The 24,858-nt window shown below is 45.6% G+C and overlaps 3 protein-coding genes across 8 annotated transcripts in view; 1 reads left to right on the forward strand and 2 right to left on the reverse strand.

Moving 5' to 3' along the window:
- The window catches only part of LOC136964154 (uncharacterized), a 14,940-nt gene extending 3,823 nt beyond the window's left edge, over nt 1-11,117 (reverse strand). The window contains exons 1-5 of one of the 5 annotated variants that reach the window (XM_067258137.1): nt 11,060-11,117; nt 8,372-8,668; nt 7,962-8,234; nt 7,247-7,368; nt 6,095-6,746 (exon numbers count right to left, since the gene is read on the reverse strand). In XM_067258137.1, coding sequence (XP_067114238.1) covers nt 6,657-6,746; nt 7,247-7,368; nt 7,962-8,234; nt 8,372-8,668; nt 11,060-11,111 — 834 coding nt within the window. In that variant the 5' untranslated portion in view covers nt 11,112-11,117 and the 3' untranslated portion in view covers nt 6,095-6,656. Of the gene's footprint in view, nt 1-186; nt 454-590; nt 882-4,193; nt 4,251-6,094; nt 6,747-7,242; nt 7,369-7,961; nt 8,235-8,371; nt 8,669-11,059 lie in introns of those variants that run through there. The other 4 variants (XM_067258136.1, XM_067258135.1, XM_067258134.1 and 1 more) reach the window with 4 other exon arrangements.
- A 3,126-nt stretch (nt 11,118-14,243) lies between these two features.
- On the reverse strand, nt 14,244-16,784 carry LOC136964153 (uncharacterized). Its single transcript, XM_067258132.1, has 4 exons — nt 16,500-16,784; nt 16,057-16,313; nt 15,692-15,835; nt 14,244-15,436 (listed from the first exon to the last, which is right to left on the reverse strand). The coding sequence occupies exons 2-4, from the start codon at nt 16,311-16,313 to the stop codon at nt 14,728-14,730; spliced, it is 1,110 nt and encodes a 369-aa protein (XP_067114233.1). The 5' UTR covers nt 16,500-16,784; the 3' UTR covers nt 14,244-14,727.
- A 41-nt stretch (nt 16,785-16,825) lies between these two features.
- patl1 (PAT1 homolog 1, processing body mRNA decay factor) lies at nt 16,826-24,287 on the forward strand. 2 transcript variants are annotated; one of them, XM_067258130.1, is made up of 18 exons: nt 16,826-16,892; nt 18,077-18,179; nt 18,419-18,930; nt 19,108-19,188; nt 19,326-19,526; nt 19,827-19,928; nt 20,023-20,130; nt 20,807-21,012; nt 21,297-21,441; nt 21,570-21,687; nt 22,277-22,374; nt 22,484-22,543; nt 22,674-22,819; nt 22,951-23,110; nt 23,213-23,338; nt 23,517-23,608; nt 23,756-23,905; nt 23,994-24,287. In XM_067258130.1, exons 1-18 carry the CDS (start codon nt 16,878-16,880, stop codon nt 24,013-24,015), a joined length of 2,445 nt encoding a protein of 814 aa, XP_067114231.1. In that variant the 5' UTR covers nt 16,826-16,877; the 3' UTR covers nt 24,016-24,287. The 2 variants fall into 2 exon arrangements, with proteins under 2 accessions (XP_067114231.1, XP_067114232.1); XM_067258131.1 differs by having other exon boundaries at nt 20,053-20,130.
- The last annotated feature ends 571 nt before the right edge of the window (nt 24,288-24,858 follow it).

Raw genomic sequence — 24,858 nt, forward strand, 5'->3', positions numbered from 1 at the left:
CTTCACACAGGAAGTGAATGTTCCCTTGTGTGCCTCAAAGTTCATTTATTCAATATTATTTAACAAGATGTGATATGATAACTTCCTACTAAGTTAACGAAGTCAACTTCCTCCTGAGAATTAAAGACTACAATCTATACATTATATGACATATTGTATTCTACTGTAGAGCATTGCAACACGTACCATCTGGTTCAGGATCACCGATAGTTCTGCATGTATCTGGCATGTTGATAGACTCTCTGCTGACAGGGTTCTCCACCACACAGCTGTAGGAAGTGTTGTAGTCTGGAACCAGGACCAGAGACAGGCTCCTGGAGAGATCAGGACTGCTGGTCTGGTTGAGTCTCTCCTCTCCTCTGTACCAGGACAGGCTCACGTCTCTCCCGTTCTCCACAGAACACTCCACCCAGCAGGGGGCAGCAGCTCTCACCTGGGGTTTGGAGACCTGGTCTGCAGGAGGACATGGACACACACCCTGGATCATCAGCAGGGATTCATACACATATAACCAGCCAATCAGAATTAGGCTGAAGTATTCTGTCAAGGTATGGTGTAAGTTGTTATTCATTGAAGTATAAGATACTCACTGTAAACTGTCAGATGAAATAAAGAATTGTTTCCCCCTTTTAAATCTTTCACTGTATACGTCCCTGTGTCACTTATCCTGAGTTCTCTGATGGTGAAGCGTCCAGTCTGTCTGTCCCACTGGAGTCTGTCTCTGAAGTCTTCATCAAAATCACTGGCTCCCGGCAACACAACCGCTATATTTTTTCCCGCAAATTCTAAAGAGCCAGTTTTTACTGCAGCAGGAAGGGTGATGTTTCCTCCTACTGCTCCTGTCAGCTTCCCTCCATCCTGACCTGCAGCAGCAGAGAGACCTGGAGGACAGGAGACACAGCAGCTGCTTGTTTATGTTCAGAAATGCAGGAAGACACAAGAGCTCTCTCTCCACTTAGCTGTGAGTTGTGACATTGCACAGCACAGGGAAAAAAGAAATCTCACACACGTCTCACACACTCTCTCCACTGTCACACACACACACACACACACAAGTTGTTGTGAAAGCTAAGTAGAGGATAGGGAGGATATCAAAAGCCTTGTGATAAAATCATGTTGTTGAATTGAGGAACAGCACGTGTCTGCATGAGGAAGAGACCACAAGGCTCACAATACAGGAACAGACAGGAGCAGAATTCAAAAGCCAAACAGACTGAGACAACAGGTGAAATCCGGGTCAAAAACAGGCAGAACAGGAATCCAACACAAGGCAACTGACATCCATCTGATCCAGGAATACACAATCCCTGAGGCTGAATAAGACAAGCTATCTTCCATATAATGTGTTCCTCTGACCACACAATTCCACACAAATGCATGGATTGGCACCACTGTACCTCTCCGGTCTCCTTGCACCCTATTGCCCCGCAAGGACACTTAGATCTCAAGATGCAGGCTATCTGGTGGTTCCCAAAATTAAGAAAAAAACAGCTGGAGGTAGGGCATTCTCATATAGAGCACCTCTTCTCTGGAACAAATTACCTGTCTCAATGAAGGAGGCTGATACTGTTTCGACATTCAAAATTAGGTTAAAAACGTTCTTGTTTAGTCAATTCTATGACTGTTAAATGTTAAATGTAAGTGTGTGTATGTACTTTCTATGTAAACCTGGGGTGTGTGTTTGTTTGTGTGTATCACATGTAACATCTACATTTTACAAATAAAGTAAACCTGTTACTGTATATTGCTATTTTTATAGTTTCCGTTACTTGTTGGTGACAACGGGGGACGGGGCATTCTCACCCTTACTATATAAATAAAACTTATTTTAGAGTTCTCTCCCCTGGAACAGAGTTCATGTTCCAACCGAGGGGAGCTGGCGCTGTCTTAGCGTCTAGGGCTGCATCAAATACCCTTTTTTGCTCTGCTAAATTGCTGCACTAGTCCACACTTGACCGGTGGGGATCGCATTCTAAATATGACTGTAACTGTTAGCTGCTCCTGGCATTCTCTAATCCCTGCTCTCCTGTCTCTGTCCCCCCCCACACACATCCCTTGTGGTGTGGGGGGTTTGAGCTGTCAGCACCTGCCTGGTCGTCAGTCTGCCAACGCTGGACCTGGTCGTCAACAGGAAACCGGTCTCCATGACGGCCAACAGCGAGTTTCCCGGTCCTGTCCTACATCTATAAAGTTGAACAATGGATTTTGGTGTTTCAAACCCCATTGACACTGTATGACTATGTTTAGCCTGTGTTCTGCTCCTCTCTCTCACCAATCGTCTCTGGAGGAGGGGATCCCTCACTGAATTGCTCCTCCCAAGGTTTCTTCCATTTTTTCTCCTGTAGTGAGTTTTTCTGGGAGTTCTTCCTTGTCTTCCCTGAGGGTTTAGGTTGGTTGAGGGGCAGTTCTATGGGCGTATGTGAAGCCCTCTGTGACATGCTTGCGTGTAAAAAGGGCTATACAAATAAATGATTTGATTTGAATTCCCAGGACTGTTTTTCAGTCAACGACCACTTTTGGAAACTCCCTAACAGTGAGAATAAGAGTGAAAGCAGGCGTTTAGAGCAGGACCCCTAGATACATGCAGCTTTACCGGTCTATGACCACAGCATGTTTCTGGAACAAAGTCAGCCCTCTGAAGAACTGACAAGAAGCCACAAGATCTCTCTCACACGCTTCTCTTCAGCTACACGGTCTTTTCATCAAACTAAATTCCATCTGACGTGTTCCTCTGACCACACAATGACCTTAAGACAGTACGCATTTCCCCCCATTCAGGCACGTACAACCACACACACACTCACACACAGCAACACACACACACAGCAACACACACGCATCACATCTGGTCTATGTGACAGACGTGACCACACACTGAACCATTTCCTGTTTAGAGTACAAGAGTCCAACATTAGCAGCTATTTACAGCACTACTACTTGTGCTACACTATATACAGTGTATATATACATACATCTATATATATATATAAACATATCGGCCGTGCCAAATGATGTCCTTGGGCAAGGCACTTCACCCTACTTGCCTCGGGGAGAATGTCCCTGTACTTACTGTAAGTCGCTCTGGATAAGAGCTTCTGCTAAATGACTAAATGTAAATGGTAAATGTAAATTTGGTTACAGTATTTTATAACTGCTAAAGCACTCTTTGGAACCACTGGCTATATTTGCTAAACTATATACTCACAAACCTTGCAGCAAACCAGCCAAACATATCTTTCAAAGGCAATCAATTCTTGCAAAAGTCTTTTAACCCTTGTGCTGCCTTCGGGTCACATGACCCAAAGGTTCATAACGAACCATCGTTGTGTTTACCCAATATAAAAATAATTTTCTTTTAACCTTTGCAATGTGGGGGGTCTGAGACAGCCCAACGGTTAAAAGAAAATGCTTCACTTTGTTTTTGTAATCGGTAAAGTTGTCGCAATACGACGGTGGGTCACAATGACTGATGGGTCAAACTGACCCGAAGATAACACAAGGGTTAAGTAGGTGTTTTTGCGTCAAACCATACACAAAAATCATCCGTTGAATAAGCACATGAAGCACCAACTATACGCACAGTATAAATGAGAACATGCCAGGTTTATGCCTTGTCTGTGTGCAGGGCAGCGGGTTACTGTAAAGTTGTCATGTATTGTAGGCTAGCCTACTGTAAACACACATACACAAAGGTATCAACATTTGTAGTTTGGATGTGTTTTCTATCGACACAAAGGGAAAACGTAAAAAAACAAAAACAGCGAAGACCCTTTGTTGTGTGAATGTTTAAACATTAAAAAGGGTTTCCCCTAATTCCTTTAAATTTGGAATTTACATTCCTACTTTACAAATTTGGACACGTGTGCCTACATGTTTATGACAAATCTTTAAGCCAAACTGCTGCCATGCACACACAAAAAAGCCACAACCTTTCTCATGTAGGCTGTTGTCCTGGTTTGATGTAAGGTTTTGTGCTTTGTCGAGTTCAGCAAAAAAAATAGCCAATAGTTTCATGGTGCCTCAGCACACAGAAAACCAAGGAAAAGCATGATTTAAAATGATCACGAATCCTTTTCACGTTTTTTACCTTCATATAGCCTACAAACAAATCTCTTTGTTCTTTGATTCAGAGTGGTCTTGTACATTTTGGCAGTTTGTTGTTAATCCAAGTGAGATAATTATGTTGTACATACCTAAAAGAAACCATGGAATCCACCAGAGTATAGCTCCTTGACGAAAATCCATGTTATCTACTTATCTACTTAAATAGTATCTGAAATAAACGTCTCTTGATGAATCTTCATTCAGACATCCCAACCTGCAAAAACTCATTTCAGAGAGGGAGGTGGCTTCACCGGCTACTTTCAGATGGGGGGTCAGATGGCTGAGTGGTTAGGGAGTCGGGCTATTAATCAGAAGTTTGCCAGTTAGATTCCCGGCCGTGCAAAATGACGTTGTGTCCTTGGGCAAGGCACTTCACCCTACTTGCCTCGGGAAGAATGTCCCTGTACTTACTGTAAGTCGCTCTGGATAAGAGCGTCTGCTAAATGACTAAATGTAAATTGTGCTTTGCTTAAGCCACTGTGTGTTCCTCCAGGTTCCTCTTTTCCTTTCTAAAATCTAATTCTCATTTAATCTGACTAAGTTGTCTCAGTTGACTAAGTTGTGCTGTTGTGAGATCAGCATTAACATCATTCGAACCAGAAAAGTTTCCGTTGACACTGGCATGTTTAAACGTGTTCCTGCATTGCAAGACCTGCTGGTGGATCAGTGATATGATTGTGGTTGGGTAGAATTTGTCATGGGAGACTTACTAAGATTATGAATGATTATTAAATTATGGTTATACTGGGTATTAGACTGAAATATACAGTAATACAGTAAATGTGTGTTCCTCCAGGTTCCTCCTTTCTTCATTCTTATTCAAGTCTAATGCCACAACTTGGGCCAGAAGACCTAAAGATAAACCTTTTTGTGGGGCCAGGGAGGCTGCATGGCAAAAGAACACTCATCCTTCACACAGATACTCATGTTTAAAAATACTTACTGAGTTTAACTTGAAAGTTAAAGTAAAGAAGTGTGGGTTGTGATATATACTTCAGTAAAAAGCAGCCATTACTACTACTTGTTGGACCTCACATCATATTAATACATTAATACAAAAAGACACTATAGACACACAGCACATTCACCAGGAATCTTTTACATTTACATGTATTCATGCATGAATTAAAAGCATGAATTAACTTCTCTCTACTGTAAGTCGCTCTGGATAAGAGCGTCTGCTAAATGTAAGTGTGAAAGTGTAAATGTAAGACCAGATGTCCTCTGCCCCCTAGTGGCGGTTTTTGTTTGTTTCTGTGTCTCCCTGCAGTGGGTGTGGCCATGGTCTCCAGTCCCAATTATCCACACACACTGCCTCAGTCTCCACACACACTGCCTCAGTCTCCACACACACTGTCTCAGTCTCCACACACACTGCCTCAGTCTCCACACACACTGCCTCAGTCTCCACACTCTGCCTCAGTCTCCACACACTCTGCCTCAGTCTCCTCACACACTGCCTCAGTCTCCACACACACTGCCTCAGTTTCCACACACACTGCCTCAGTCTCCACACACTCTGCCTCAGTCTCCTCACCTGTCTCCCATCAACTCATCAGCCCTGCAGTTTATCAACCCTGGTTTTCACGTTATTCCTCGCTGGATTATAATTTTGTCTACCGTGGTAGTCAATGCTCTAGACGTATGTTTTGTTTGTTAGTGTCATTTGTTTTGCTAACTTAGTTTTACCTGTTCCTCCAGGATCACCAGACAGCCTTGCCACCCTGCCTAACGCCTGCCCAGCCGACCCTGCCTGTGCCCTCTGTTTGTCTCTGCCCTCTCCACTCTGCAGTAACCCCGGCATTAAACCTTTCTGGACCATACCTCACTGTTTCCTGAGTTGGTGTGCGCTCGGCTCGCAACCCAAACCTTGGCTCCTGTAGCTTTAATCAAGAGGACACACTGCACACAGACACTAACACACAAGCACACATTTAAGCTTATAATACTTTATTATTATTATTAATAATACTTTATTTATATAGCACATTTCATATAAGAATTGCAGCTCAAGGAGCTTTACATAAAATCAATAAAAACAATAATACAAGTAATAAAAGTAATAAAGCCCTTCTGAGATAACATTTGTAAAATGCTTTGGTAAAAAGCTCTGCTGTTTTCATGCTTCAGAAATCTCCTCTCCCTCCTCCTCCATAAGGTATTATTTAAGTGCATAAGTTCTGAGTGCTTACACTGGCAATTGTTCTGCAAGCACACATGGAACACATACTGGAATGGTAGAGACTGTCTTATTTTATATCTTATTTTATGGTTGACATTGTAAAGTGTTGTTTAGAATTTCTTTATTTAGACTATTATACATTCTCAAATTTGATTTTTTTATATTTAAGATCATCCGTATATGTTTATTGTATGCACCTTCCTGCCACAGTAAATTCCTTGTTTGCGTGAACTTACATGGTGATTAAAGCTCATTCTGATTCTGTAACATTGCCTGAGTGTCCATATTGCTCTGTACATTAACTTTTAATTAAAACTTTAAGAAAGTTCTGGAACTGATGCAAGTTTTTAACAGCATGCACATGTGTCTTTCAGCAGCTTGTCTTGGATTTGTTCGCTCTTCTTGTAAATAACAGTACAATATTCTGAACACTGATCTTCCTCTTCTGAGTAGTCTGAACCTACGAGGACAGAGACTGATGTCAGAGGGAGAGAGGAGACTTATACACAGAACAGGAAGGGTCATATCAACCAATCATAATTCAGATTTAAAAATTTAGATCTTCTGATAGGGGTGCTCTTTAGATGGACACCTCTTGACTAATCGCAACATCAGGTGAGAGGGATTTACACATAGGCCTACATACACATATATAGTACATGATATAAGCGCAGTAGCCTACATATATCCTCATAAGTGTCTATGAATTCGTATCAATTAGATTAGAGATTAGAAGCAGAGATGCAGAGGGGGGTAGGGAACTGTCTCCTAACATTATCTAGTGACTCCCCCCTCATCTTCCCTGAGGAAACTAAACACTGTGTGGTTTCACCAAGCAAGACTCTGAATGTCAGATCTAAAGTACCAAACATACCTCCTGATCACTGGACCAATCACAAACCAGGACACTGAGGGAGATCACGCTTCACAGCTAACAGTGTTCCACAGATAAATACCTGCCTTGTTGTGTGTGTGTGATGGTGTTTTCCTCTTCAGATACACCACCAGGAGAACAACCACAATGATGAATACAGAACAGGACACAGCAACAACAGTAGAAACCCACAGTCTTCCTTCAACACCTGTAGAAAATAAGAGAATAAGAGCTTGTTTTTAAAGTTCAGACTCAGCCAATCAATCTACTGTTTGGTGAACAGGAAGAGAAGTGAGAGACATTGTTGAAATGTAAAGTCTAGCAGGTGACATCAATGCAGGTGGTTTCTGTCTGTGAGCGATGAGAGAATAACATCCTTGTCCTCCAGTCAGGTGTCATTAGAAGCACAAAACCGATAAGAGATATTGATTAAATGGGGAACTCGGTAGGCAGGATAAAGCCGGGTTCTTTCCAGTGTGAGCACAGAGTTTACTTTGGCTTGTAAAACCATCACATCACTAAACATGCATTGCTGGTTACGTACATCATTCTGAATGTGAAGCCTTCATAAAACCCAGGCAATCCCCAAGACACAACAGACTTCTACAGAGCATCCTTCACACAGGAAGTGAATGTTCCCTTGTGTGCCTCAAAGTTCATTTATTCAATATTATTTAACAAGATGTGATATGATAACTTCCTACTAAGTTAACGAAGTCAACTTCCTCCTGATAATGAAAGACTACAATCTATACATTATATGACATATTGTATTCTACTGTAGAGCATTGCAACACGTACCATCTGGTTCAGGATCACCAATAGTTCTGCATGTATCTGGTGTGTTGACAGACTCTCTGCTGACAGGGTTCTCCACCACACAGCTGTAGGAAGTGTCGTAGTCTGGAACCAGGAGCAGAGACAGGCTCCTGGAGAGATCAGGACTGCTGGTCTGGTTGAGTCTCTCCTCTCCTCTGTACCAGGACAGGCTCACGTCTCTCCCGTTCTCCACAGAACACTCCACCCAGCAGGGGGCCGGGGCAGCAGCTCTCACCTGGGGTTTGGAGACCTGGTCTGCAGGAGGACATGGACACACACCCTGGATCATCAGCAGGGATTCATACACATATAACCAGCCAATCAGAATTAGGATGAAGTATTCAGTCAAGGCATGGTGTGAGTTGCTATTCACTGAAGTAAAAGATACTCACTGTAAACTGTCAGATGAAATAGAGAATTGTTTTTCCCTATTGAATCTTTCACCGTATACATCCCTGTGTTGTTTATCCTGAGTTCTCTGATGGTGAACAGTCCAGTCTGTCTGTCCCACTGGAGTCTGTCTCTCAAGTCTTCATCGTAGACTTCACTGTCTCCTTTAAACACTTGACATATAGCCTTGTCCCCATATTCTAAAGAGCCTGATGTTTCTACTGCAGCAGGAAGTGTGATGTCTCCTCCTACTGCTCCGGTCAGCTTCCCTCCATCTTGACCTGCAGCAGCAGAGAGACCTGGAGGACAGGAGACACAGCAGCTGCTTGTTTATGTTCAGAAATGCAGGAAGACACAAGAGCTCTCTCTCCACTTAGTGAAACCTAGGATTTGTTGTGAAATTGTACAGCACAGGGAAAAAAGAAATCTCACACACACGTCTTACACACTCTCTCGCTGTCACACACACACACAAGTTGTTGTGAAAGCTAAGTAGAGGATAGGGAGGATATAAAAAGCATTGTGATAAAATCATGTTGTTGAATTGAGGAACAGCACGTGTCTGCATGAGGAAGACACCACGAGTCTCACAATACAGGAACAGACAGGAGCAGAATAATACAGGAACAGACAGGAGCAGAATAATACAGGAACAGACAGGAGCAGAATAATACAGGAACAGACAGGAGCAGAATAATACAGGAACAGACAGGAGCAGAATAATACAGGAACAGACAGGAGCAGAATAATACAGGAACAGACAGGAGCAGAATAATACAGGAACAGACAGGAGCAGAATAATACAGGAACAGACAGGAGCAGGACTCAAAAGCCAAACAGACTGTCAACAGGTGAAATCCGGGTCAAAAACAGGCAGAACAGGAATCCAACACAAGGCAACTGACATCCATCTGATCCAGGAACACACAGTCCCTGAGGCTGAATAAGACGAGCTATCTTCCATTTAATGTGTTCGTCTGACCACACAATTCCCAGGGCTGTTTTTCAGTCAACCACAACCGTTGGAAACTCCCTAGCAGTGAGAATAAGAGGAAATGCAAGCGTTTAGAGCAGGACCTTGGCTACGTGCAGCTTTACTGTTCTACGACCACAGCATGTTTTTGGAACGATGTCAGCCCTCTGAAGAACTGACAAGCCACAAGATCTCTCTCTCACACGCTTCTCTTCAGCTACACGGTCTTTTCATGAAACTAAATTCCATCCAACGTGTTCCTCTGACCACACAATGACCTTAAAACAGTACTCAACTGTCAAATGAACCCATTCAAACTTCAATGCGACTGTAATTTCTCTCTAATCCAGGATGTTACTGGAATAATAAACGTGTTTGAGGATGCCGAACATTACTGTCTGATATAGAACCTGTTTTACATTGTAGTCTTCATCAATAGTGCACTGTTGGCAGGATGTAGTCTTAGGCATACAGAACAGTTCAACTGGATATTAGATGTCTGTTTCAAAGATTACTTATTTGTAGCCTATCTTGATCTGCAGTCGAATAGAAAATAAGTCATTTAACCTTTATATAAAATATCAAAGCAAATTGACTAGTTTGATATTTAAATATAAGACGAGCAAGTAATAACGTCTCTCAACACGCTATATTGTTTGCATGTTCAGGAGTGCTCTTTTATAGCAGGACATGTTTTAAGAATGTGTACAAAAACATTCACAAGTGATTTATACACAAGTCTATAGGCTTTGTACAGCGTTAGATAGACAATTTACGGTGGGCTAATTTACAGTTTGTCTGATGCAGGTCAGTGTTTAAAAGTAACACCTTATATTTCAAATGGCTGATTTTGTTACAGTATTTTATGATTGCTAAAGCACTGTTAGGATCCACTGACTATTTTTGCTAAACTATACACACTATTCACAAAAATCTTGCACCAAACCAGCCAACCATTGTAGATATATTTCAAAGGCAATCAATTCTTGCAAAACTCTTAAAAAAAGGTGTTTTTGCATCAAACCATGCACATAAATCATCCGTTGAATAAGATCGTTTACTGTAAAGTTGTTATGTAGCTTACTGTAAACACATTCACAAAAGTATCAACATTTGTAAAGTTTGGATGTATTTTCCAAACACACTATCGACACAAAGGGAAAACGTTAAAAAAAACTAAACAGCGAAGACCCTTTGTTGTTTGAATGTTTAAACATAATAAAGGGTTTCTCCTCATTTCTAAGCATAGAATGTTATATTCGGAATTTACATTCCTACTTTACACATTTTGATACTTGGGTATGTGTGTGTTACACTACATGTTTATGACAAACCTTTAAGGCAAACTGCTGCCCTGCAAACACAAAAAGCCACACATTTTTCTCATGTAGGCTATAGTCTGTGTCGTAGCCACTGCGTGTGCGTAGCCTATTTGATGCAATGTTTTGACGCAAAAACAGAATATGTTCTAATGAAATGTTTTCCTGGTTTGATGTAAGGTTTTGTGCTTAGTCGAATTTAGCAAAAAAAATAGCCAATAGTCAACAGCCAATCAGAAAACTAAGGAAAAGCATGATTTAAAATGATCACGAATCCTTAATCACGATTTTTACCTCAATGTAGCCTAGAAACGAATCTCTTTGTTCTTTGAGTCAGTGGTCTTGTACATGTTGGCAGTTTGTTGTTAATCCAAGTGAGATAATTGTGTTGTACATACCTAAAAGAAACCACGGAATCCACCTGAGTATGGTTCCATGGCGAAAATCCATTTTATGCTACTTAAAGACGTCTCTTATGAATCATCATGTTGAACACACACGGAAGATGAAATAGGAGCGTATACGTTGAGCGTATACGTTGAGCGTATACGTTGAGCGTATACGTTGAGCGTATACGTTGAGCGTATACGTTGAGCGTATACGTTGAGCGTATACGTTGAGCGTATACGTTGAGCGTATACGTTGAGCGTATACGCTCACGGCGAGTTAGGAGTTATACGTTATATTATATATAGGTGCACTGCACATCCCCTGTTTTTGTATATACGGCCCAATCTCTATTTATTGGCTTCCTTAGTTAAAAAGTGGTCCCAACCACATTTGGAAAGAAAGCAACACTCCCCTGCAATATGGAAGATGACCTGACATTCTAAATGTCTCGGTGTGGGTGCAGACAGGATTCAAGAAACAAAGGTTAATTTTCTTTCTTCACTTTCATCAGGCAGGACCGAGACCCACGACAGGTCCGGGATGCAGGACCGAGTTTAGCGGCGGGTCCGGGGTAAAGGCTGGAGCTTGGGGGAACTCTACACTGTTCACCATCAGATAATTGTGCTTTGTTTGTAGGCCACTGTGTGTTCCTCCAGGTTACTCTTTTCCTTTCTTAAATCTATCTTTAATCAATCTTTAATCTTAATTTGACTAAATTGACTAAGTTGTGCTGTTGTGAGATCAGCATTAACATCATTCGAACCAGAAAAGTTTCCGTTGACACTGGCATGTTTAAACTTGTTCCTGCTTTGCAAGACCTGCTGGTGCATCAGTGATATGATGATTCGTTCATTTCCCGACTCGGTCTTCGGGTACGAGTATTTGGATAATTTTTCACGTGACCTGCATAGGCTCTGTAGTAGCTAGAGGAAACGCTAGAGGGAAAGATTCGTTCATTTCCCGACTCGGTCTTTCTACGAGTCTTTGGATCATTTTTCACGTGACTGGCTATTACAATCAGGAAAGACCTGGGATGAGTAAAGTGATATTTATTTTACAAACATGATCAATGTATGTGTCATGCTCTCTACCTCTGTCTCCCTGCGGTGGGTGTGGCCATGGTCTCCAGTCCCAATTACCCACACACACTGCCTCAGTCTCCACACACACTGCCTCAGTCTCCTCACACACTGCCTCAGTCTCCACACACACTGCCTCAGTCTCCTCACACACTGCCTCAGTCTCCACACACTCTGCCTCAGTCTCCTCACACACTGCCTCAGTCTCCACACACACTGCCTCAGTCTCCACACACACTGTCTCAGTCTCCAAACACACTGCCTCAGTCTCCACACACACTGCCTCAGTCTCCTCACACACTGCCGCAGTCTCCACACACACTGCCTCAGTCTCCACACACACTGCCTCAGTCTCCTCACACACTGCCTCAGTCTCCACACACACTGCCTCAGTCTCCACACACACTGTCTCAGTCTCCAAACACACTGCCTCAGTCTCCTCACACACTGCCTCAGTCTCCACACACACTGCCTCAGTCTCCACACACACTGCCTCAGTCTCCTCACACACTGCCTCAGTCTCCAAACACACTGCCTCAGTCTCCACACACACTGCCTCAGTCTCCACACACTCTGCCTCAGTCTCCACACACACTGCCTCAGTCTCCTCACACACTGCCTCAGTCTCCACACACACTGCCTCAGTCTCCTCACACACTGCCTCAGTCTCCACACACTCTGCCTCAGTCTCCACACACACTGTCTCAGTCTCCTCACACACTGCCTCAGTCTCCTCACACACTGTTTCAGTCTCCACACACACTGCCTCAGTCTCCACACACTCTGCCTCAGTCTCCACACACACTGCCTCAGTCTCCACACACACTGCCTCAGTCTCCTCACACACTGCCTCAGTCTCCACACACACTGCCTCAGTCTCCACACACTCTGCCTCAGTCTCCACACACACTGCCTCAGTCTCCACACACTCTGCCTCAGTCTCCACACACTCTGCCTCAGTCTCCACACCTGTCTCCCATCAACTCATCAGCCCTGCAGTTTATCAACCCTGGTTTTCACGTTATTCCTCGCTGGATTATAATTTTGTCTACCGTGGTAGTCAATGCTCTCGGTTGAATACTGAATACCGTCAGTTAGACGTATTTTGTTAGTGTCATTTGTTTTGCTAACTTTGTTTTACCTGTTCCTCCAGGATCACCAGACAGCCTTGCCACCCTGCCTAACGCCTGCCCAGCCGACCCAGCCTGTCCCCTCTGTTTGTCTCTGCCCTCTCCACTCTGCAGTAACCCCGGCATTAAACCTTTCTGGACCATACCTCACTGTTTCCTGAGTTGGTGTGCGCTCGGATCCACCACCGCCACCCCCGTAACAGTATGCTTGTTGCCAGGCAACCCAAACCTTGGCTCCTGCAGCTTTAATCAAGAGGACACACTGCACACAGACACCAGGGCCGGATTAACCATTAGGGCAACTGGGCACTTGCCCAGGGGCACATGATATCTAAGGGGCCCTGGACAATGTCAACTAAAATGTTACATCACGTTATGAACGCAGTCCTAACTTTCCTTAATGTGAGTACTTTATTACAACTCGTTCGATCAAAATGTTATGTTAAAATCACGTCAAAAACAGTGTTTGTGTAGTCTAGGAGTAGCCAGTGCCGCCGCTCCCATAACGCTCACTACGCGCTGTGCGTAGAGCACCAACTCCTGAGGGGGCACCAAAAAATAGCCAACTGAAAAATCATCATAGTTATAATACTTATAATACCGATATTATTTTAGTATAGAAATATTAGACACGTATATTACAAAACAGGCAGAACAAGAGATGTAGCCTATTTAAATGCTCACAAAAAGTTACGATGGTGCCTCCCCCCCCCCCCCCAAAAAAAAACAAAACAAAAACAAAACAAATAGGCTACACACTCAATTTCCCAAGCTCGCTGTGGGTGCCCTTCCCTCAGTGGGCTGACGAACTTTGACAGTAGGCTAGGTCAACTTTTCTAAAATGGGCTTAAAACGATAACAGGAGTCAGGGGAAGGAAAAAAGAAAGAAAGAGACGGTGCCCGTGCATCACTTTCAGGTAAGTCCGTGTTTAATCATTGTTAAGGTCCAGACCGTCTTTGGACTTGCGCCATCTGACAAAACGTGTCTTTCAACAACATTACCGACCCTGCCTTTAAATTCTACAAGGAGTAGAGTGCGTGGCTCCCACCTAGTGGTAAGCAGCGTGTACTGCGGTACTGAAAAAGACCCTGTTCCTACACTGCAGAGAGCAAATACAACATAGACTTTACTCATTTTTTATTGATACAAAATATTGTTAGAAATACAGGTGTATCATACGATTATAGAAATTAATTTATTTTTAATTAACAAATATGTACAATATACATATTGAATATTTTAACATTTTCACATACATGGTATCCATAATCTTATAAATAGAGAAATTATACAACAGAGGTAAACAAATGCAAACAGAACATCAACATTCTTCCACAAGTTTGAAATACAAACGTACTTTTGTCCTTAAAAGTAAACTTAAAATGTTTTTAATAAGGAAATGACTGTTTATCGTCTGAGCATTTCCCTGGCAGCAGCTTAGCATAAGAAAACTACGGACTGCTCCTTTAAAATACATAATCCAACATGACATGAGTACTTCTGTGGACCTGACCTGACGTGGCCCCAAGTCGTCGTCCCACTCGGCCCCACACTGCCCCCGGAGGGCTGGAGGGCGTAAACAGGCGGTAACAGCAGGAGGCCAGGAAGAGGACGCCGGCGCCGATGACGAGGGTTTTGAAGGCTCTTCGGAGAAACTCCATCTTTCTTTTGGCTCTTTCTTCTTTATCTTCATCTTCATCATCCACTCGCCAATACGAGTCTTCAGAGTATTGGGCTCTGGTATAGGTGTACCATCTCATGGCCCCTCCATGAGATGGTACATTCCACTGCATGGCCCCTTCGTGAGATGGTACATTCAACTGCATTGCCCCTTCGTGAGATGGTACATTCCACTGCATTGCCCCTTCATGAGATGGTACATTCCACTCTAAGACCCCTCCGTGAGATGGTACATTCCACTCTAAGACCCCTCCGTGAGATGGTACATTCCACTCTAAGACCCCTCCATGAGATGGTTGATCATCCTGTCTGATGGTTTGAGATGGAGCTAGGTCTTGGTAGCCGGTCCAACAGAGGAAGGTGATGAGCTCCAGGCTCTGGATGGTCCTGATGAGGTCTGGGCTCACCCGGTGGGTGTGTCTGGGGTCGAATCTCCCAAAGATGCCGGTCTCACAACCGTGTACTGACACGTACACGTCCAACACCTTCCTCTTCCTGGGAAACACAGGAAGTTCGAGACCCATACCGAGTAATCAGCCCAACTCCTGCAGGCTCCAAGTTTTCCTATCATCACCATGGAAACTGTACAGGAATACTGTAGGCTAATCCAGTAAACGAAATATGCCATACGGGTTACATTCTTTTTTGAAAACTACAAATCTGACTCCCTTAATTTTTATTTAAAAATTAGGCATGTTTAAGGGCTGCATCCCCTTACGTAAAGCCCCTGCGTTTTCAGCTTGAGGGTACCTGAGTCTGATGATGACGCGGTCCACGTTGTGCTGGCGATAGCCGCGTGATCTTTTTATGTAGCCCTGACGGACGTACGGCGGCAGGTTGGCAGCCCCGGGATACTTGTCCATGTTGAGGTTACCCACCACGAAGTACCCCGCCCTGAGGACCGGAGTCGTACAAGTACGAGTGGAGAAGAGGGGAATGTAAACAAACAGTAGAACAATAATGAATCAATACAGAAAAGGAGTAGAAAAGATTGAAAAGTTGAAAAGTAGAACTTAGGAGAGTAGGCTAGTAGCCTAAAACAAAGATGGTAGCCTATATGGGAAAGGTAATCTATCACAATACGCTAAGAGCAGGGGAATGAAAGCCACTTGTGCCTTTTTGGCCGGAGAATGCCCTCAATGTTTCCGAAGCGATGAAACCCGAAGTCTCCAGTCTCCACGTCGCACCGCGCCTCCATCGCCCCCTGCTGGTCAAGGAAGGCGACGCACTCGCTTGCGAACCAGTAGACCAGCAGGAGGCCGTGGCGGGGACGAGGCCGACCGAAACCCGACTCCTTCAGGTCGGTTACCGTCGTCAGCTCTCTTCCGTTCAGCTGTCCTCCTCCGGTCTCTCCTCCATCAGTCACCACCATCTGCAGTTATGAGAGATGTGGAATTTACGGAAAACGAAGGGGATAAATAATCTCTCACTTCACCCCCCCCCCCCCCCCCACACACACACACATACATTTATTATTTTTACATTTATAATGTACATGTATAGCATTTAGCAGTCGCCTTTATCCAATATTATGAAACAACTTTGTCATAAGGCTTACCTTTATACGCTACGTGACAAAACCTTTTTGGGGTTGTCTGTCATGATCTATATTGACGTCGTACCTTTGCATCTGGAAAAACGAAACTAGCCACAACATTGGCTTTGTTATATATTATATATTTGTTATATATTTAATGTCATAATAATTAAACCTGTTGATCTACTACAATCTACTTTGGTCTCAAGTTTATTTCGTGAATACATAATATTCACATTTGAAGTAAAGTAATGTGTGTACAAAGCATTTTGCTCACCCCTTTTTTCTTGGAACTTACTGTTTGCGTGCTCGTGCCCGAGCCTGGGTGGCTGCGTAATTGCGCGTGGCCTTGCTCCCTGTGACACTCGGGAGGATTGAACCTTCCCGACCTGAACGTAGATGTTCCGATTTCAGGTGAGAGCAAATATTTAAATACATCTATTAGGATGTTTTAAGGTTTAATGTTGTGTTTGCCCTCGTTTGTGTCTGATCCGATTTTAAAAAGCACATTTACAGGTTCATTTTGTTCATTGTTTATCGAATCCGTTGACAAAATTCCTCCGCGCGGCCTGCGGGGTACCGGGCTTTCCTTGCCACATTGTCCGTGTGTTTAGGGCTCCGGGCAAGGAGGACTGGGCTGGTTATATAAGTTCAAGTTCTGCTAACATTATTCTAGTGTAGTCTGTTAAGACTGGCAACATTTTGGGCGGAACGTGAAGAAATGAATAGTGTCAATGTGAGTCTTGTGTGATGTAACATGCTAGTTTTCTCAAGCCAGCTAGCAAGCAGCTTGCTAACTTCGCTAGCTAGCTTCATTGCTAGTTAGCTTTTCTCAAAACACGGATTTCTTGTGTGGGCAATCCCTTGAGATATTCTACCAACTGGGCACTGAAAGATTTGCAACGCTTGCTAGTTTGTGAGCATTTGGTTTAGGAAGCGGATAGTTAGCTAGCTATTGGACGTAGCTAGCAAACGTTGTTGTAGTTGTGTGAGAGACTGGCCAAGAGACTGATCCAGCGTCGGAGAGATGCCGGAGAACAGCGGTGTACTCAGTTACGGTAAAAGCGCGGCTAATGTAGCTAGCTGGCTTACTGGAAACGTCGAGCCCCCCTCTTCATCCACGTGGGATCCACTTATTAGCACTGGCAATAGCACGAGATGGGAATCGATTTTATAATGATTCGCATGGCTCGCTACTGGGTATCCTTAACAGCTTGGTCTGACTTTGTTTACTTGGGTTCGTTATGTCAATAGTTCGTTTCGTTTTGGCCAACGTTCACGAAAGCGCCCTCAGTCACTGTAGAGATGTGGTGTAAACATCTTTTGTTGATGCCCGTTTTCTCCCAACCCCTCCTCTCTGTCTCCTCCTCACGTCATCCCCACTCCCTCCCCCCCGACGATCAATACCCCGTCGTATTATTACAACCCCTCTATCCCCGTCTCTGCATCTCACCCCTCTTTCCATCTCTTCTTTCTTTCCCTGGTCTCATCGCATCCTCTTTCACTCTTTCAATCCTTGTCCTATCCCTCCCCCCTCTCTCTTCCTCTCATCCCTCTCTCCTCGCTCTCCCTGCTCTCTCCCTCCCTCCTGTCTGCAGTCCCTGGATGAGGACTGCACCCTGGAGGAGGAGGTTGGCCCAGTAGAGGAGGAAGATGAGATCGACCAGTTCAACGACGACACATTTGGTGCCGGCGCCATCGGTGAGTTTACAGCTTGACTTAAGATGCTCATTTATGTTGTTGTTTTTTACCTTGATTTGCCCAGCCTAGTGGAGATGATAATGCATGTTGGCTTTAGTACCAGTATGATAATGACGTGCATATGATGAATAACAGACAAACTAATATGAGAATGTATTCATGATTCTGGGGGAGAGATAATGTTGCGATCATGACTGGGGGAGAGTTAATGTTGCGATCACGACTCCCGCCCTCCACAGATGACGACTGGCAGGAGGAGCACAAACGCCTCGCTGAGCTCGACCAGCGTGTGTGGGACGGTTTAGGAGGAGGAGGGATGGCCGGAGGAGGAGGAGGTGGTGTAGGGATGGGCGGAGGAGGAGGAGGTGGTGTAGGGATGGGAGGAGGTGGAGGAGAAAGAGGAGCCGGGGACGCCTCCTCGATGCATCTCCCTCCTCCTGCAGGCCACCTCCCCCTCCCCTCCTCCCTTCCCCCTCTCCTCTCCTCCTCCTCCTCGCTGCCTCCCCCGGGCCTAGAGGAGCGAGGGGGGGGCGACTTCGCAGAGTCCCTGGCCAGGCTCATCCTCGGGGCGGACCCGGCCATCACCGGCGTGGGGCCGGCCGGTCCTGACTGCTCCAGGGGCCTGCCGCCCATGCTCCTCCACCCCCAGCTGCCCCCCCCCGGGGGCCCCCTAGGGCCCCACCACCTCTCCCTCCTCAGCTACCAGCAGCAGCAGCAGCACCTTCGCAGAGCCACCCCCCCCATGCAGCAGGTCAGCGCTGCTAACTCACACAGACACAGGGGCTGGTTATGGGGGGCCTTTTGCAGCTTTATTTATAGAGACAGAGATACCCTCTCCCTTCTCTAATTACCTCTCTCTTCCCTCTCTCTCTCTCTCTCCCTCCCTTCTTTCCTCCTCCCGCTCTCCTCCCTCCCTACTCCTCCACAGGTGAACTCTCACAGTATCTGGGAGAACAGCATGGGCTTCGGTCCGGTCAGCATCACCCCTGTCCTGGGCACTCACATGGAGGTACAGTACGACCCTTCTTCCTTCTGTCTCACGTTCACGAGGCTGTCATGTTCTCGCCCCCATGACCTCAAGAACACGCCAGTATCTTCATCCTGTTTCTGTCTCTCTCATGTGGTCCTCCCTCCATCCCTCTCCAGGACAGTCCTCTCATGTCCATCATCAAAGAGGTGGGGCTTCCCAAGCGGCCTCCTCCAATGAGGAATGACGAGGGGCGGGACTTGTCTGAGAGGGTCCCTCCCCCACGCTCGTCCTCTCCTGTGATAGGTAGCCCACCTGTGAGGGCGGTGCCTATCGGGACTCCGCCCAAACAGCCAATGAGTCACGCCCTAAACCATCAGGTCAGTCTCAAGTTTGCTTTTCTTTTCTTTCTGTCTTAGCTCACTTTTTCTTTCTTTCATTCCTTTTTTAGTTTGTTCAACAGCAGGATTATCCAGTCAGTAACTGTCATTGCTTAGTGATGTATCGGTGTAGTATAATAGACAGAGAGGGCGTAGTTGACTGTCCTCCTGCCCTCCACCCTCTCTCTCTCTCTCTCTCAATGAACTTTCAACCTCTCAGATGTGCTGTAGTCATACAAAAGCTCTGCAGTGTGTTGTTAGTGAACCATTCTCTCTCGGTGTGTGTGTGTGTGTGTTTAGATCCACCACCCAACTGCGGTTCATGTGCGAGCCCCGGTCCAGCATCGCTACCCTCCTCCCTTCCCAGACCGCCTCTCCCCCAACACCCTGCTCAACATCGCTGTGAGTCCCTCCTCCCTCCCTCCCTCCCTCCATCCTCTCGTCCTCCTTCTCCCTTCCTGAACCTCTCTCTCCTCCCTCCTCTCTGGTTCTGCAGGCTTCTAAGTTCTCCTGTGTCTCGTTCCAGAACTCCCCCCTGTGCCGCCCCGGGGGGGTGGGGCCGGTTCTGTCCCAGATCCAGAGAGCTCAGATGCTCAACGCTCAGGTAAGGCCTCCGCTCCTCCTGCTGCTCTGACACACAGGCTCAGGGCTTTATTCAGGTCATGTTATTTATTATTATATCAGATTTATTGTTATTTATTATGATATCAGATTTATTGTTATTTATTATTATATCAGATTTATTGTTATTTATTGTTATATCAAATTTATTGTTATTTATTATTATATCAGATTTATTGTTATTTATTATTATATCAGATTTATTGTTATTTATTATTATATCAAATTTATTGTTATTTATTATTATACCAGATTTATTGTTATTTATTATTATATCATATTTATTGTCATTTATTATTATATCAAATGTATTGTTATTTATTATTATATCAGATTTATTGTTATTTATTATTATATCAGATTTATGTTTGTTTTGTTGTAGTCATTAGCTGAAATGCCTAATAATAAATTGATCTTGGATTAAACCCTCTCCCTCCCCTTCTCTCTCTCTCTCTTTCCTCCCCTTCTCTCTCTCTCTCTCCTCCCCTTCTCTCTCACTCTCTCTCTCTCATCTCTCCCTCCTCTCTCTCTCCTCCCCATCTCTCTCCTCTCCTCTCTCTCCCTCCCTCCCCTCCCTCTCTCTCCTCTCTCTCCTCTCCTCTCCTCTCCCTCCCTCCCTCCCTCCCCTCCCTCTCTCTCCTCTCTCTCCCTCCCCCCAGGTGGCAGGGTTTCCCAGGGGGGGCCCTCCACCTCCCATGTTACCAGGCGGGGGGGGATTCAGACCGTTCTTCGGCCAGCCGCTCCACCGCCTGGGCCCGCCCCACCCTCCGCTCCCCAACCACACCCCCATCAGACACAACACCACCCACCTGCACCCCCAGCACCGACGCATGCTCACCCAGAGGATGCAGAGCAGAGGAGGAGGGTGAGAGAGGGAGGAGAGGGAGGGAGACAGACAGACAGAGAGAGAGAGAGAGAGGGGATAGCATGTAGCTCCTCTGTAACTCCCAGCTGTCCTGTAACATGTAACATCTCCTAACATGCTGATTTGGTTGTGGTGAATCTAAATGTTGTTCTTTCTATCTCTTACCCCCCCCACCTTCCATCTCTTTCATCTCTCTCTCCTCCACCCATCTTCTTCCTTTCATTCTGTCCCCCTCTTCCTTCTACCACTCCATCTTTCACTCTTTCTCCTCCACCCCTCCCCAGGGACAGAGGGGTGAGGGTGGGGGACAGGCGGAGCAGGGACCCTTACAGTAACCTGATGACCCAGAGAGAGAAGGAGTGGGTCGCCAAGATTCAGATGATGCAGCTGCAGAGCACTGACCCCTACCTGGACGACTACTACTACCAGGTTAGTTAACCACTAACTAGTACTGCTAACTAGTACTGACCCCTACCTGGATGACCTTGATGATTAGTTGACCATCTTGTACTGCTAACTAGCTCGTTAACCTGGTGTGTGTGTGTGTGTGTGTGTAGAACTACTATGAGAAGATGGAGCGGAGGCAGGAGAGAGACAGAGACAGCAGCAGGAAGGAGCACAGCACCAAGCTGATCACCCCTCAGGTGGCCAAGCTGGAGCACACCTACAGACCAGGTACCTGCGCACACACACCTACAGACCAGGTACCTGCGCACACACACCTACAGACCAGGTACCTGCACACACACCTACAGACCAGGTACCTGCACACACACCTACAGACCAGGTACCTGCACACACACCTACAGACCAGGTACCTGCACACACACCTACAGACCAGGTACCTGCACACACACCTACAGACCAGGTACCTGCACACACACACACCTACAGACCAGGTACCTGCACACACACACACCTACAGACCAGGTACCTGCACACACACACACACCTACAGACCAGGTACCTGCACACACACACACACCTACAGACCAGGTACCTGCACACACACCTACAGACCGGGTACCTGCACACACACACACACACCTACAGACCAGGTACCTGCACACACACACACCTACAGACCAGGTACCTGCACACACACACACCTACAGACCAGGTACCTGCACACACACACACCTACAGACCAGGTACCTGCACACACACACACCTACAGACCAGGTACCTGCACACACACACACCTTCACATCAGGTTGTTTGTACAGAATCCTGTTTAAGTGTGTGTGTGTGTGTGTGTGTACAGTGCAGTTTGCAGGCTCGCTGGGTAAGCTGACGGTCTCCAGCGTCAACAACCCCCGCAAGATGATCGACGCCGTGGTAACCACACGCACGGATGACGAGGTACGCAAGTGTCACCTGACTCGCTGCCTGTCTGTCTGTCATTCTGTCTGCCTGTCGGCCTGTCTGTCTGTCAGCCTGTCTGTCTGTCTAACGTGTGTTCCTGCTGCAGGAGAAGAGGGAGAAGCAGGTATGGAACAAGAGACGGCAGATCCTCTACACTGTGGAGAAGGTAAGAAGGGCTCTCTCTCTCCCTCCTTTCGTCTCTCTCTCCATCTTTCTCTCCCTTTTGTACTGATGTTTTTTTTTTCCAGAAGGTCGTAGTTCAAAGATGTGCTCTAACCCCTCCTCCTCCCCTCCAGATGTACAGCCTGCTGCTTGAGGTGCAGGACTTTGAGAAGCGCTTCCTGCAGACTCCAGATGAGCAGCGGGAAGCTCTGATAGAGCAACACAAGAGCAACACAATGCAGCTCTCCTCCTCCCTCAGAGAGAAGGAGTGGGAAGACAGGTAGGATGGAGGGAGGGAGAGTCTGGGATAGTAATATAGAAGGTAAAGGCAAGCAGTAAAGCTTCATTGATAAACATTGCTTTAAACCAGTTCTTCCTCTCTCCTCCCTCCCTCATCCCCGGCCCCTGCAGAGTGAGTGATGAACAGTGTCTGATGATCATGTCCGTCAGGAAGGGGAAACGCCTCATCTCCAGGCTCCTCCCCTTCCTGCCCCAGCCCCAGGCCGCCGCCGTTGTCATGGCGATAGCCCGCAACATGCCCGCCCTGGCCAAGAAGGACAAGCAGGACCAGGTCAGACACACACACACACACAGATGTTTGCCTGACAACAACATCGTTTTTTTTAGACGAGAGTGATTGGTGTCTGACTCCACCCCTCCCCTTCCTCCCCAGGCGCTCTGCTGGTTGGTGGAGCCGGTTGCCATAGTTATCCAGTCCCTGTCAAGCCCCGCCCTCACGGACGTGCTGCAGGAGCTGCAGGGCACTGAGGGACAGCTGGCCTCCGTCCTGCAGAACAAGGTACACACACACCACACACACACACCACATATACACACACACCACATATACACATACAGAACACACACACACACACCTACCACATACACTACATGTATTTTTTGAAGGTTCTTGGTTGTTTAACTTTATCCTTCATCCTTCTCTCCTCTTTCTTTCCCCTCCCTCCCTCCCTCCCCAGTTCGGAGTGACGTTACTGTACCTTATCCTCAGTAAGGGAGAGAGGATGCAGAGCTCAGACCCCAACTGTCAACTCATGGACGACAACCGATGGTGAGACTGTCTCTCTCTCTGACTGTCTGTCTGTCTGGTGACGTGTTTGAGAGGAAATTAATGATGAACTCAAATGTGTCTGTAACACTCATGTAAGCTTTATAATGATTTATCTTTTGCTCCCTCCCTCCCCTCCCTCCATCCCAGGACTGAGCTGGTGTTCTCTGTGACCAGGGAGCTGCTAAACGTGCCCTCCTCCTCCCTGTCTCCCCCTCTCTTCACCCCTCCCAACTTGCTGTCGCTCTTCTCTCGCTACGTCGACCGTCAGAGACTGGAGCTGCTGCAGGACAAGCTACAGTCAGTACTCACTTCCTGCTCGCATCACTTCCTGCTGACATCACTTCCTGGTCACAGTATATAATTGATTCTTTCTTTCCTTCTCTAGGATTACTGCGTTGTCCAGGTAGAAGTGGCTCAACACATCAAAAACCCATCCCTAAAGTTTAGTGTGTGTGTGTGTGTGCGAGAGAGAGAAAGGATGTCTAGGGTTGTTGATTTTAATCCAGAAGAAAATCTGTTGTCACTTTTTTTGTTTTTTTGTTTTCTTTGTTAGTAATGTATGCACGATGTGGCGAGAGATGGAAAGTTGGAGCTGAAAGAGAATTTAATCTGCATTTTTAAATATCTTGTTAATGTTGATGCCTGTTATAAACATCGAATTAAAAGTATTTCTATTGTATACGGCCGTCTCGACATTTATTTACCTGTTGCCAAGGAAACCCCACAATGGCAAATCCGAACACTTGTTCCTTGGCTTTCTCCTCGTGTGACTCGCTTTTTAATTTATTTTCAAGATGCCATGATGCTAAGATGACATTTTGTGAAGGACAGTACTTAAACATAAACATGTGGTTCTACCAACCAGAATAACATGGAATAGCAGTGGCTAAACTGCTATGGTTGGGCGTCTCTGAAGTGTATAGTAGAAGAACAGTCCAGTCATTTTATGAAAAAAGGTAGGACAAATTGCAACAGAAACACAAACTACTGATTTTGTATCCTCAATATGTCCTGAGTAAGGAAAAAAAAAAGCCCAGAAGAATTCCATTAGGGGAAAGTTTAGAAAAAGACCCAAATATAGACTATTCGATTCATTCTTCTCACGTGAATAGGGTAAAAATGTTAACCTTTAGATATCACCACGAAAATTACTGAGTTGATTACATCAAGACAAACAAGAAATGTATTACAAGTTTTTTTTTTTTTTTACATGGGCAAACGGTGCATAATCTAATTAGGTATGTGCTAAT

The sequence above is a fragment of the Osmerus mordax genome, chromosome 20, assembly GCF_038355195.1.
Source record: "Osmerus mordax isolate fOsmMor3 chromosome 20, fOsmMor3.pri, whole genome shotgun sequence".
Classification (NCBI taxonomy): domain Eukaryota; kingdom Metazoa; phylum Chordata; class Actinopteri; order Osmeriformes; family Osmeridae; genus Osmerus; species Osmerus mordax.

Excerpts from the sequence above, each read along its gene's own strand:
- LOC136964153 (XM_067258132.1), bottom strand. The coding sequence starts at position 16,313 with ATGGTGGTGACTGATGGAGGAGAGACCGGAGGAGGACAGCTGAACGGA. Across the intron at positions 15,836-16,056 it reads GGCATTCTCCGGCCAAAAAG|GGCGGGGTACTTCGTGGTGG; the intron begins GCACAAGTGGCT and ends TCCGGTCCTCAG. Across the intron at positions 15,437-15,691 it reads CGCGTCATCATCAGACTCAG|GAAGAGGAAGGTGTTGGACG; the intron begins GTACCCTCAAGC and ends TGTGTTTCCCAG.
- patl1 (XM_067258130.1), top strand. Across the intron at positions 18,931-19,107 it reads CCACCCCCCCCATGCAGCAG|GTGAACTCTCACAGTATCTG; the intron begins GTCAGCGCTGCT and ends ACTCCTCCACAG. Across the intron at positions 23,906-23,993 it reads CTGCTGCAGGACAAGCTACA|GATTACTGCGTTGTCCAGGT; the intron begins GTCAGTACTCAC and ends TTCCTTCTCTAG.